The following is a 13,649-nucleotide window of genomic DNA, read 5'->3' on the forward strand; positions in this document are numbered from 1 at the left end:
TCTCCCACCAAACAAGCAAACCTCTGGTCTGTAGCATCATACCCCAGCCGGGCATCCCTGATCTGCTTCTCAAGTTGTCCACCCAGAATGGCATCAGATCCCATAGGTTGAAGGCTCAGTCTCTAAGTGTGCCCCTCCTTCTAGATTCCTGTCTTGGTCTTTTTGCTTTGCCTTTTGTTCCGATCAGTTTGCTATTAGCAAGAGCGCCACAACCCTTCCTCTAGTTTGTTTGTTTGCTTTAGTGGCTCAGGGAACACTTCTGTTTGCTGATTTATTATAAAAGCCAGTACAGAAGACGTGGATGAAGAGCTGTAGGACATACAAGAGTGCAGAAAGTGGCACTTCTGTGCCCCTCGGGGTCTGACACTTCCAGGAAGTGCCATGAGTTTAGGGCTACCCAGAAGCCCCAAGCTCTACCCTTTTGAAGGCTTTATGGAGATACTGCACAGTCAGCCATATAGCAATGATTGGACTAAAGGGTCAGATACGACACAAATAGAGCAGTGAAACCCAGCATGGCTTGTCACACTGGGCAGGACCCTCTTGGGAATGAGGAGGGTCTTCTGAACTATTTTAAAGGTAAGCCAGAGAGTTCATTTTTGTTTTGGTTTTTGTTTTGCTTTTGGGACAGAGTGTCGTGTAGCTTTGATTGTCCTGGAACTCACTATGTAGACCAGGCTGACCTCAAATGAGCAAGTATGCCACCATGCCCAGCCCTAAGGGAGTTCATTCCTTTCTTTTAGTGATTTGTAACTTCATGTGTATTGGATAAAGGTGTCAGATTTCTGGAACTGGAGTTACAGACAGTTATGAGCTGTCAGGTGGGTGCTGGGAATTGAACCTGGGTCCTCTGGAAGAGTGACCAGGCCCTTAACCACCATCATTCCAACCCCTCCTCTGTTTTTATCTGAACTTCCATTACCAGCCTTGGCAGAACCTATTGATCCTTCCATACTTACTGTTTCTTACTGTTACCTCAGGCTCCAGAGGAACCCTGAAAACATAGTTAGGGGGCTGCCTTTTTGCATACTGCAAGCTGGGGCCTGGGATACACTGTTTTAGACCTATGCTCATAGAGCTGGGCTGGGCCTTGGAGAATGTGCTAACACGCACATTGCAGGACAGCTGTGAGCCATGCCGGCCCATCTGGCAGACTTTGCCTGTAATCTCTGAAATAAACCCCCAGCACTGGCTGCCTCAGAGCAGTCCCCTTCCCCTGGCTTTCAAAGACCAGCGCTCTGCAGAGTTCCACAACTGGAAACAAGTTTATCACACGAACTTCACATTTCTCTGAATTATTCCCACCTGGCACTTTCTTTTATACTGCAAGAGTTAGGTTCCCTGACTCTTAACTGGTCCTGCTTTCTGTGATCACTAAGGAGCTGTGCTCTTGTCATGCTGGTCAGCAGCCTGCCTTGGGGACAGATAGGTCAGATCCAGGTCTTTCAAGTACAAGGAAGGGCACTTGGCTCTGAGGTATCTGAGGCCCTACATAGCCGTAGGATCCAGGCTGAACATTTCGGTCAGCAAAGGACAAAGAGCTGTGATGGGGAGCCTAGGTGTTCTTGAGCAAATGAGTGATGTGCTTGGGGTTAAGTGGGGAACAGTAAGAAGGTGCTGTGGATTAGCATGGATAACCCTTTCCATATAAATAATATAAAAGCATTACTATATCCCTCGCTTTCTACACCCTTGGCCACATGAAGACCTTAGTTCTCTTTAAAGGTTGGTATTCTATACTTACCTATTCTATGCCCTGTCTTCCTTTAGCTGACTGGATGCTAGGCTGAATTCTAGCTACTAGTTTTTTGTTTGTTTGTTTTATTAGTCAAAGCAGTTGTATCCTGTCCCTACAAACTCCCCTTCCCAGACGTGCCATGCCTCCCAAAAAGGTGTATGGGAGTATCACCATGACGACAGTAATCGAATGCTTGTGAGGATTAAATGGGAGTGGGTAAAGCTTCCCAACGCCACACACGTAGGGCTTAGGACAAAGGCTGCAAATTGAGTCACTCTAGATGGCATCAATGAGGTGCTGTGTGGGGTTCAGAGCTTTTGGAAAGTGAGATGATTGGAAACAGCAGTCTACCAGCTTCTGATGAGTGCCAGACACTGGAGTGGCCCCTGTCCTGCCCTCATGGAGCTGAGTTTTGTGTGTGAGTCTTACAGTGTGCTGAGTGTTGCCAGACCACACTGCTCCAAGCTCCTTCTTAACTGGTCTCTCTCTTCCCCTGCCTGCCCCCTCCCAGTGTACATTTTGGAACGGGAAAGGAAGACGGACATGGATGGCGGCTGTCAGGCAGCCCTGGCTGCATGCTGGGCTGCCCTCTGCTGCTGCTGCCTCCTGGACAGCTTGGACTGAGCAGCCGAGATCCAGTTCTCTCCGCAGCTGCTGCTTCTGTTACTGGAATAAACAGCTAGCGTCACACATGTTCATTTTTTTCTTTCTTTGGAAAAAATCTGATCTGCTCGGCAGACTTTAAAATTTTAGCACCTGTAAATGGGTGTGAAATAGTATTTCTCTTTTGCCTTCCAGATTACCATTGACCTTGAACAAATAGCATATATACGTATAATTGTTTATATATTTAAATTTTTTTATTTATGTGTGCAAATGTGCCCATGTGTTCACGTGCCATGACACATGTGGAGGTCAGAGACAACTTTCAGGAGTTGGTTCTCTCCATTCACCTTGTGGATCCCAGGAGTTGAACGTGGTAGTGTCTGTACCCACTGAGTCATCTCTTCAACCCCTGTGTATGTTCTCAAGCTATTTTTTCCTATTTGTCTTTTCCTTCTGATTTTTAGAGAAGCCTGGTTTGTTTTGTTTTCAGGGGGAAACATTTGAGATAAGATCTCACTGTGTAGCTCCAGCTGTCCTGAGATTCACTCTGTAGACCAGGCTGGCTTCAAACTCAGAGATCCATCTGCCTCTGCCTTCCAAGTATTAGGATTAAAGGTATGTGCCACTATGCCCAGCTGATAAGTCTCTCTCTCTTTTGGTTTTTCTCTGTGCAGCTTTGGAGCCTGTCCTGGAACTTGCTTTGTAGACCAGAATGGCCTTGAACTACGGATCTGCCTAACTGCCTGTCTTTGCCTCCCCAGTGCTGGGATTAAAGCCGTGTGTCACCATTGGAAATCTCTTTTTGGTTTTATGAATGCTTTTGGTTTATAAGCTTGCAGGCTTACAAATGTCTTCTACCAGGTTCTCTTAACTTTTTATAGTATACTTTTAGGTGTTGTTTTGTTTATTTAACTTTGTATGTGTGCATGTGTATCTGTGTGGTGGCCAGAGGAGAGCCTCCTGTGTCCTTTCTCTGTAATTCTCCTATTTCTTTGAGGTAGGGGCTCTCCCTGCACCTGAGCCGGTGTTTTGGGTTTGGTGTTGGTTTTGTTTCTGAGTTAGAAGCCAGTAGGTCCCAGGGATACTATTTCTGTGCCCTGAGCACAGACATGCATAGGAAGCGGGACTTGAACCTGGGTGCTGGGATCTGAACTCTGGTCCTCATGCATAGCGAGCATGCTTAACCATTGAACATCTCTCCAGTCCTCTTCACATAGAACCATTAGTCCACCCGGTGTGGGCGTGTTGTTTCTGTTTCTCCATTTCTCACTGTGTAGTCAAGCTGGCCTCAGCTCTACTGTTTTCCCACCTCAGCCTTTCAAGTTCTGGATTGCAAGCATGTGCCACCGTCCCCAGCCTAAGTTTATGATCATAGAGGATACAGTTCTCACTTTTTGCTTTGATAGTTCCAGCCCTGGTTTTGATTAGGCTGTTGGGTAGAAAAAATAGACCCTGACTCAGTTTCTTCTACATGCTGTCACAACAGAGGTCACTCCTGACACTAGATGTGGGAAGTTTTCTAGGCACCAAGCAAGCAGTCTGTGCAGCAGAGGCAGATACCAGCCCAGAGTCCTCAGTTTATTCTGATGATGCCTGCCCGGAGATGGCATTAGATCCACTAGTGGGGGTAGGGGTTAGTCCCCATAGCAGATGTCAGGTACAAGCCTCAGGAAGCTTCACAGAGCTGGGAACCCTGCTGCCTGGTTTATTCTAAAGACATTATTACAGTTGGAGGGAGTGGAGGAGGGGTGCTGAGCCTTTGTGCCTTTCTCTGGGTTCATTACCCCTTGAGCCTCTACATTTGGGATGGGGGCTCTGATCTGATACCCACAGACTGAGTGGGGAAACCCAGCCAGGCCTGTCCTGCCCAATTGTTCATGGCCTCTCCATGCAGAATTCCTTCCTTTTTAATTATTACTCATAGATAAGGCCAGTCACAGGGTTTCTTCATGGCCAGCTCTGGGAGGTAGGGTCAGGTGGGGGATTAGCTTCCCTGGTCAAACTTGAAGAAGAGAAATCCCAGTGTCTGTGCTGCCTTGGGAAGAAGTTATAAGTTACAGGCAAGACATGTATCTAAATATCACAGCCATCCCTTCCCCATTAATTTGAAATGAGATTTGCCATCTGCCAAGTTCCCATATATAAATGGTATGGTGTCTGCTTTACTGGCTCTTTTTAATTCTTTAACTGGAAGAAAATGGGAACCTGATCAAGAGCTCTAGACTGTATCAGTGTGGCATAGATCTACTGTAGGTCTTTGTTTACTTGTTGTGGGGTAGTTCTTTTTCTTTTCTTCTTTTTTGAGACAGGATCTCTCTGTGTAGCACTGATTGTATTGGGATTTGCTATGTAGACCAGGCTGGTTTAGAACTCAGAGATCCACCTGCTGCTGTTCCTGAGTGCTGGAATTAAAAGTGTGTACTACCATGCCCAGCTTTTAAAAAGTTAAAAAAAAAAAGATTTATCTTATATGTAACTGTTTTGCCTGCACTTATATACAGGCAACTGTGTGTATGTCTGTATTCACAGAGGTCAGAAGAGAGCTTCAGGTCTCCTGAAACTGTAATGGATGGTTGTGAGCCACCATGTGGGGGCTGTGAACATAACCTGGATCCTCTGCAAGGGCAAGGTCTCCTAACCACCGCACCATCACCCCACCTCCTTTTTCCCGTGTTTGTTGGAGATCCGGTTTCATGTAGCCCCAGCTAGCTACTCTTGGCCTGTAATGGAACCATGAATTCCTGATATCCCTGCCTATGTCCCCAGATGCTGGGATTATAGTTTATGTCTACTATTTTATCCTAATACTATATTATACAATAAAAGCTTTTAATTTTGATAAAATCCAGTTTATCTATTTTTCTTTTGTAGGTAATACTAAACTAACCACAGGTAATGAGGATTTTTTTTTCTCCTAAAATTTCCCTGTTATATATTTCGATTCATGATCCATTTAAGGTTAATTTTTCTTGTTTGTTTGTTTGTTTTTTCTTCTTTTTGAGACAGGGTTTCTCTGTGTCACTATGGCTGTTCTGGGAATGATTCTGTAGACCAGGCTGGTCTCCAACTCACAGAGATCCACCTGCCTCTGTCTCAAGAGTGCTGGGATTAAAGATGTGCGCTACCACCATCCAGCTAAGGTTAATTTTTTAAAATAAAGTTTTAGTTCTGGGAATAGGACCAGGTATGGTTTGCATGTCTTTAATCCCAGCACTCAGGTGGGAGAGACAGGCGAATTTTCTAGGCCAGCCTAGACTACAGAGTGAGTTCCCAAATAGTTTTCAACATTCTTTATGAAAAAAAACTCCCCTTCCTCAGGGAGGGCCTGCAATGCATTATTTGTGAGCCAGCTAGCCAAGTTTGTGCCAGTCTTTTTCTGTTCTCTTTGTTCTATTCCCTTGATCTATGGAGACATAGATACCATTCATCAGTACAGTTAAGTGCCTTGACTACTATAACTTTATAGAGGATCCTGTTTTAATGATCACAGTCCTCTTGCTTTTCCTTACATTTTACCTATGTCTTGTGATTTTCATTGGAATTGAGTTAAAGTAGGTCATTGTGGAGCCTGATCTACTGTGTAGCCTTTCCTGAGAACCCAGCCCAATGGGTAGTTAAATGGATCTTTCACTTGTTTTATATGACACTGGCAACTTGCTATATGTGGTGACTGGAGTTAAAGCCCCATTTTGATGACGTAGGTTTTGTTGGAACCTGCAGCACATGAGGTGGATAGTCATGTACTTTTGAGTCTTCACTTTGCCAGGACACAGAATTGTGCAGTAGGCATGAACAGGCTGGATTTTAATGTTTGTTGCCTACCGTTAACAGACACAGTCACAATTATTTCTCTAAAAACTGCATTAGAGCCAGGTATGGTGGCGCATGCCTTTAATCAGCACAGAGGTAGGAAGGTTTCTGTGAGTTCAAGACCAGTTTGGTTTGTATAGTGAGTGGCAGTCCAGTTAGGGCTATATAAAAACCACAAAATTCGAAGGGCGGTGGTGCACACCTTTTATCCCAGCACTTGGGAGGCAGAGGCAGGACAGCCTCTAAAGACACAGAGAAACCCTGCCTCGAAAAACTAAAAACAAAACAAAAAACCCACAAAATTCCTGCATAAGGATCTATTTGTAATATGAAACATTGATCTGTGCTGTGTGCTGTGATGTTACCCATGGCTGGGTTTTCAGCACTAGACAAACTGTCTTCTTCCTGTGTGCACCTTGGAGCCTCCCATACTTGTTGCCCCCTTCCCATTTGGTCCTCACAGTGACATCATTCAATTCCCACTCACATTTCCTCCAGTTTGAGCTGAGTGTCAGTTGTGGTCCAGAAGGCACTGAGGAGTTGCTGTTCAGCTCCCTTCCCTGAAGTCTTCTGATAGACCTCAGGATCAAAGGAAGCTGGGTTTTTGTCTTGCTAAATTCAAGCATTATCTGCTAAGGGTCTCTTCCCTTTGGGGCTATCAGCGTGCTCTGGCAAGGTCTGGAGCAGGAAGCAGCCATTTGGTATTCTCTTTGTGGCTTGTTTCCTTCTTTCAACAGCAAGGGAAATTCTCTCAGACTTACAAAAGCAAAAGGAATTCTTTGTTTTACTTAAGTCAAAGTGTAAGCCTTTCATTTCATACACATAACTGGATAGAGGCTCAGGCAGCTGGTGCACAGGGTGTGGCACAATTGAGGGCTCTGCTGCGATGTTTGCTTCGGAATGTTCAAGGCCAAGATTTGCATGTACTGTGATGTACTGGAGAGCTCTCCACTCTCCAGCATCTCTGTCTGGCCAAACAGTGTACTGTCTACCGAATCACAAAGCCACACTGGGCTGGCAAGACTACTCAGTTGGGTAATGGTGCTTGCTGCCCAGACTGCCAATCTGAGTTTGATCCCCAGGATCCACGTGGTAGAAAGAGTGAACCAAGTCTTACAGGTTGTCCTCCGACCTACACCCTACACATACACACACACACACACAGACAGACAGACAGACAGAGTGGCATGCATCCCACTCCCAAAAAATTTTTAAAAGATTTATTATGTATACTGTATACAGCATTCTGTCTGCATATATGCCTACAAGCCAGAGGAGGGCACCAGATTTCAGTACAGATGGTTGTGAGCCACCATGTGGTTGCTGGGAATTGAACTCAGGACCTCTGGAAGAGCAGCCATGTTCTTAACCTCTGAGCCATCTCTCCAGCCCCCACTCCCAAATTTTTAAAATGTAATGAAAATAATTTAAAAAGGAAAGGTACTGTGAAAGGTGCTTGAGAAAATACTTGAGAAACTCAGGGAGGCTTTATATTTGTATATGAAGAGCCTTTATTTTTGACCTGTCTTGTTACCTTTTCTTCAGCATATTGCTGTGTTATACTGGGCACTATGCGGTACTTTCCACAACTTTGTCCTCTCGTTCTTAGTAGAACAGGCAGAGGCTTTCCAGAGAGGAACCCCAGCTACAGAAGAGTAGGTCTGAGGCCTCAACTCAGTCCTCTCACTTCTCTATATTTAAATACTGCTTATCGCGCAGTATCGTCTTTGCTGGAGAATAGTAGTAAGCACTTGGGATGCTCCAGTCTCTTACTCCCCCAGAGCTTGCTGGAAGATTTCACATTCTCAAACTGCTCACATTTGATCATCCTTAAAAAAGCACGACTCGGTTGGTGAAGTATTTACCATACAAGCATAAAGTTCATGGTTCTGTTTCCAGCACCCAAAAAGCTGGGTGTGGTGGCATGCAGCTGTAATTCAAACCCAGCACTGGGGAGGAGGTGGAAACAGGAAGATCTCTAGAGTTCGTTGCCCAGCCCATCTGGTCTGGTTGATGAGCTTCAGGTGATTAAAAACCAAGGCGAATGAAGCTGAGGAGATAGTGTGGTACTTGCCATGCAAATATGAAGAGCTGAGTTTGGTAGCTCTAAATTTCTTCTTTCCAGGGATGCTGGGGTGGAGCTCAGGTCCCCACAATTGTGTGACTAGCACTTCCCCAACTGAGCCATACCCCTGCCCCTTAAATGTTGGTTGTTCAGTTTCCTGTGTTCTTCAGAAGTTAGTATTAGTATGCTAGGGATAGTTGTAGACACCACATCCCGGAAATGTTGTTGTGAAGTTCTCCTTTCTTTTATCCAAGGAAATAAGTGCCTCTCTAGTCCCTGCAGGGTCCCACCTGCTAAAGCTGTGTGTATCTGCCTGCTGCCCTGGCCTGCCACACAAAGGCTGGTTGCAGGTCACCTGTCTGTGTGTTCCCCTCCAACACACACACTCGATCACCGTGTGCCTAAACTGCTTCGTCACCCTTCAATAACATGGATCCACACTTATAAACACATTTTAATATAGGTCAATAGAAGCCCCTTCCCTTTCTGGATTTGTCCCATAGGGTGTCACCTCACCAGCTCCTGTGATGTCCTCCCTTTTCAACTCAATACCAGGTCCTAGCAAGCACTTTACTTCCTCATTTCGTTCATAATACCCTTCATATGTGTGCCTTTCCAATTTGTGGGATCAGAGCTGTGACTTGTTCCATATTATTAGTGAGTCAGTGGCAGAGTCAGGATTGGAACTGGAGTCTCCTTTCTCAGAACACGAAGCAATGAGGAGTTGGGCAGCTGAGGAAAAACTAAAGGAGATCTCTTGAAGGGCCAGCAGGGCACCACTCACCAGGCATGTTGGACATTTACCGTCACAGTCGCTACTGGATCAGGTCCTTCTGAGGAATGGGCCTTGACTCTAGAGCACATTCTGGAGCAGGGCATGAGCTAGATCATGACTTCTATGCTGACCCTTTGTTGGCCTCAGAGAAACAACAGGCACAGGAAGGAGACCCTTTCTCGTCACAAGAGCCATATTCATGGCTCCTGTAGCCAGACTGCTTGTCTTCTGAGACAGCTGTCCTGATGAGCAGAGCCCAGGTCTAGGAGGCAGTAGGGTGGAATGAAAGCTGAGGACTCACTAGTCTCAGATTGCTTGCTTGACACTGGAGTCCATATGATTGGCCAAGGTGATCTCAGGTCCACACATCACCTGCATCTCTGCCTCAGAGGCTCACAGCTGCCTGAGACTCTGCCAGCCCTGTCTTCCAGCTTGGCTGGAGGATGGCAGTACAGTCCTACCTACATATTAGGCCGGTACTGTTTGTGCAGATGCACTCAGCTGTGGTCTAGGGTTTTGACTAGGGCCACAGTGTGGAGCCTTGAGTGCTGAGCTTGTGGGTATGTGCTGCCACCCAGCTTTCAGTTGTTTACCCAGAAGTGATGCCATCTGGTGCTCTGCTCACTAGCAAGCTGACCTTGTGACTGAGCCATGGGCAAAGGTGGGGTTGCTTTGGGGCTCACCTGAATACCCAGGGGTTCACTAGGTTTGTTTCCTTGGCATCTCAGACAGGGTAGTGGCAGCTGCACTCATTGGGACTGAGGACAGGACCCATCTCCAGGTGAGCACTCCTATAAACCAGTCCATGAACCCTGACTGCTCTCCCAGATCAGTAGGGAGCTGCCTGTTCAGTTGTCACTCTGTTCTACCTCAGAGTATCTTGGGATAGGAATTTAGGAGACCTGTTTTCTCATGATTCAGTTTCATAGAAAAGACCGTGGGACCAGAACTGAAGCTTCCAAGGGTGCCGGACTGGGGACAGCCAGACTCAGCAGGCAAAGGTAGCTGTGGTCACAGAACCTGACTGGGGCTGTGCCAAAGCCCTTCCTATGGGAGAGGAAGAAGGTTGTGAAAGGGTCTCCTAACGCCTCCCATCCTCAGCCTTTGGAGTCCAGAGAAAACATTACAGATTTAACCTGCCCAGCTGAGCCCTGGGGATGAAGTTGGGTCTGTCCCACTGCAGTCACTGTTCCTATGCGTATTCCCACCTCCATTACATACTTGCCTGCTGTTGGGGACTAAGCAGGTGCCTGTGAACATTGTCAGCAACAGGACACCTTTGTGCTGACAGCAATGATGTCACTGGCATGCACATCCTCAAAAGGTGTGGCAGAGCAGAGCCCCTCCCCTTTCCACATGAGGAGTGCAAGCCATCCTGTGATGTCTTAAGGTTCTATTTAAAAATGAAAATGCTTAGTATTTTCATTTATAAAGTAAAAGGATTTCTCCTTTTACTTGCCTCTTGGTCTAGGCATTCTGGCATCTCCTGTCCCCTCTGGAAGGCTAGGCTAGTTAGCTGCCTTCTGTTTGTCTAGATGCCTCATGTATGGGGACGGCAACTGAGATTCCACTGGTGGCATTTCTCAGGGGTGCTGTGTGGTCCTTACAGTTGAGGACTCCTCAACCCTAGCCTGTCACTGGTCTGGGACACAACACTTCAAGATGTAGCCTCACTTGTTGAAGGTCCTTGTAGAAAAGGCCTGTGGTGTCAGAACTCTGCGTGGGTGGCAGACTGTGCACCTCTGCATGGTGGCAGACTGCACCTGTCCGTGACACTCTTAGGTCAGTCTGTCCAGATTGTACTCACAAGCGTGCATGGGGACACCCACAGCACACTAGAGCCTTTGATGAATCATTCAGAAGATCAGCGCAGAGCAAGTGAAGTTTCAGGTGTCACGCGGATATCACCTGAGAAGACCTCTGCTCACATTCTTGTGACTCATTCCTGTCCTACTTGTGTACTGCCTGCCCTCGTAAATGACACCTATAAGGTCGTAGCTAGCCTGGGACCAAGGACTTCTGGTGTAGTGTCCATCAGGGATTGGTGAGTAGACACTTGGTCACAGGAAACTCTGTACCTCCTAACATGGCCTGTTTACTTTCTTCTAGTATAAAGGCAAGAAGTGGGTATCTGTCCTTCCCTTAACAGTCGGAGTCTTCCCACACTTGCTCTGCACCCACGGCCTCTGGGGCCCTTCTGACCATTCTGAGCTTGCTGGGTCTTTAGGCCTACCCCACTGCCAGCTTTTGCATTTGCACCCAGATTGTTAAGTTCTAGGTATCTGTCCCTTAGTAGACTCCACACCAGGCTGAGGTTGAGAAAACTGACAGTTGGTTAAAGGGAGAGGGATGGTTTCAATAAAAGTGGCAAGGTAATAAAGGAGCCTAGATCCCTACTAATGGTGGATCTCTGTCCCTAGTCAATGAATGAGGTTAGTACTTTGGTTGATGTGAATATAAGCACAGGTCCTAGAACCTAGCCTTTTGTCTCAAGTCTGGCCATGGGGGCGGGGTGGGGGGCACACTTCATCTCCAGGGATGATCTCAGACTAAGCAAACTCTACAGTGTTCTCGAAGCCCCCTACTTCCTTCTTTTAAGAGAGACTGAGAGGGGCACACAGAATCCCACAGAGCTAGCACAACTTACAAAAGTACCCAGCAGTGCACATACTCTGCTCTGGCTATAGAAGGCAGTTGCCAGGACATCCATCTGTCCTAGGTGTGGACACCAGGGCTGGAGCCATTTCTACTGCTGCACCTGCTGTATGACTGACTCGATAATGGAAGGTGGGAGAATCCTGAGGCAGATTCCCTCACAGAGGTGACAGGGGCAGTGGCACCAGAAGCCAGAGCCATGAAGCCTTTGGGTGTAGAAGAGATCCTGAGGCAGAGACCAGGCCCTGCTAGTCAGTAGGGCATGCAAGGCCTTTCCCTATTAGCAGGTGGGTATCTAGGAGGCACTGCTGCAAGATTTACCATCTTTAGGCCCGCAGCCATGCTGCGAGGCTCTGGAAGGACTTCCCTCAGACTTGCTCTGGGCCACTTCTGCTTTTGTTAACTTGAAAGTAAGAAAGACGTAGGTAGGAGACCTGTAGACCCCACCTTGTCCTCATCCCTGTCCTCCTAGTCTGTGTGGGGGATGGGAGTCAGAAGGGCTTTGGAAGACTCTGTCCTCTGGAAATGGGTGCCTTGGGTATCTTTTAACAGCAGTATGAAAGGAATGAGCTGGAAGTCCCTAGGCCCCCAAGTTTCCAGAAATTTGTGAAATGAGACCTGGCAGGAATGACCTTGGCTGATCTGGAGAGGAAGGCTGTGAAGGAAGCAGGATTTGGTATTTGTGTTGATGTAGCTGAGCAAGCTCAAGGTCTATTGGTTCCCCTGTCCCTCAGAGGTAGAGGGTTGGATGGAGACTGTGGGGCCAAGTGAGCTAGCATTAAATCTGTGCCAGACCCTTAGCAAGCAGGGGACTCTCCTATACCAGCTCCAGTGGCCAGGCTAGAGCTTGAAGGCCAGCTGCAGGAGAACTGGTCTAATTCATAAATCCACATATTCCTTTTTTTTTTTTTTTTTGCAAGTTTGAAGTCCTTACTGTTTAAGGTTAAAGAAGTAGCTCCCAACTGCTACCCACTGTTTAGAATAGGCCCCTAGGAAAAAAGAAACTGGTGTGTACACAGCATAGGCTCAGATTTCCAACTCATTCTGAAGGCCTCCACCCACCTGCCTCACTTGACTTGGCTGCCCTCCCTGCTTGCTTTACAGTGTAGTTTTGCTTGTTTGTTTTTAATTCCCAATTCCTTTAAGGCACAGGCTTGAATTCTGCTTGGCTTAGCTGAATTTGGAGGAGTGCCCCTCCCACAACCTCTGTAGAGCAGGGGACAGAACTTCCTGTTTTCTCAGTTGAGTAGGATCCACCAGCTTCACTGCCTTGGCTTAGGGTCATTCTGTAGTGTACCTAATATTCATTCCTAGGAGAAAGAATATTGTCCTCTTGAGTGCTGGAAGGCAAGGAAATAGCAGGTGAGCTCAGCCACCCTTTATGCTTCCTTAAGGGCAGGAGCAGCAGGCTGCAGAGCACCTCTGCTCTGGTCCTGGAGGTAACTGCAGGGCCTAAGTGATCCTTCTTACTTTCCCTTTTTCTCTCTCCAGTGTATGTGGTGGAAGACCAAAGAAGAGATGACCTGGGCACATCCCCCTGCCTCACGGCCTGCTGGACTGCTCTCTGTTGCTGCTGCCTCTGGGACATGCTCACCTGATGAGCCCAGCTCTCCTGCTTGGCTGCTCTGTGCCACCTCCGATAGGTGCGCCTGCTCCCATCTCTTCTGATTGCTAGCTCTGCGCAGACACCTCTACCTTCAGTCGGAGTTTTAGATTAGTAAGGGTTACTGCTGTTTAATTCAGTGACTTGATCTTTTTAATGTTCAAAAGTCATTTCTTACTGATCCTTTACAAATGTGCTAAATAATTTTACTTTTTTTGGCCAAAGGCTTAGTTATGAGATATATATTTATAATGTTTAAATTATACACTCAAGGTAATGGCAATATGTGACACACCACTAGATTTCTCTGCTCACACCCTGTATGTTTCAATAAATCCGTCTAAAACCTGCTGTCTGAATTATTCCAGATAATTTAAACCACCCTGGGGCTGGACTC

General features: G+C 46.9%; 1 protein-coding gene across 3 annotated transcripts in view; it reads left to right on the forward strand.

Annotated features, from left to right (window-relative positions):
* Cystm1 (cysteine rich transmembrane module containing 1) overlaps window positions 1-13,603 on the forward strand; it is a 58,849-nt gene extending 45,246 nt beyond the window's left edge. For 2 of the 3 annotated variants that reach the window (XM_040758112.1, XM_021234297.2), the window contains exon 4: window positions 2,250-2,428. In XM_040758112.1, coding sequence (XP_040614046.1) covers window positions 2,250-2,362 — 113 coding nt within the window. In that variant the 3' untranslated portion in view covers window positions 2,363-2,428. Of the gene's footprint in view, window positions 1-2,249; window positions 2,429-13,140 lie in introns of those variants that run through there. The other variant, XM_021234301.2, reaches the window with a different exon arrangement.
* Window positions 13,604-13,649: the final 46 nt, after the last annotated feature.

The sequence above is a fragment of the Mesocricetus auratus genome, unplaced genomic scaffold (assembly GCF_017639785.1).
Source record: "Mesocricetus auratus isolate SY011 unplaced genomic scaffold, BCM_Maur_2.0 Super-Scaffold_100015, whole genome shotgun sequence".
Taxonomy (NCBI): domain Eukaryota; kingdom Metazoa; phylum Chordata; class Mammalia; order Rodentia; family Cricetidae; genus Mesocricetus; species Mesocricetus auratus.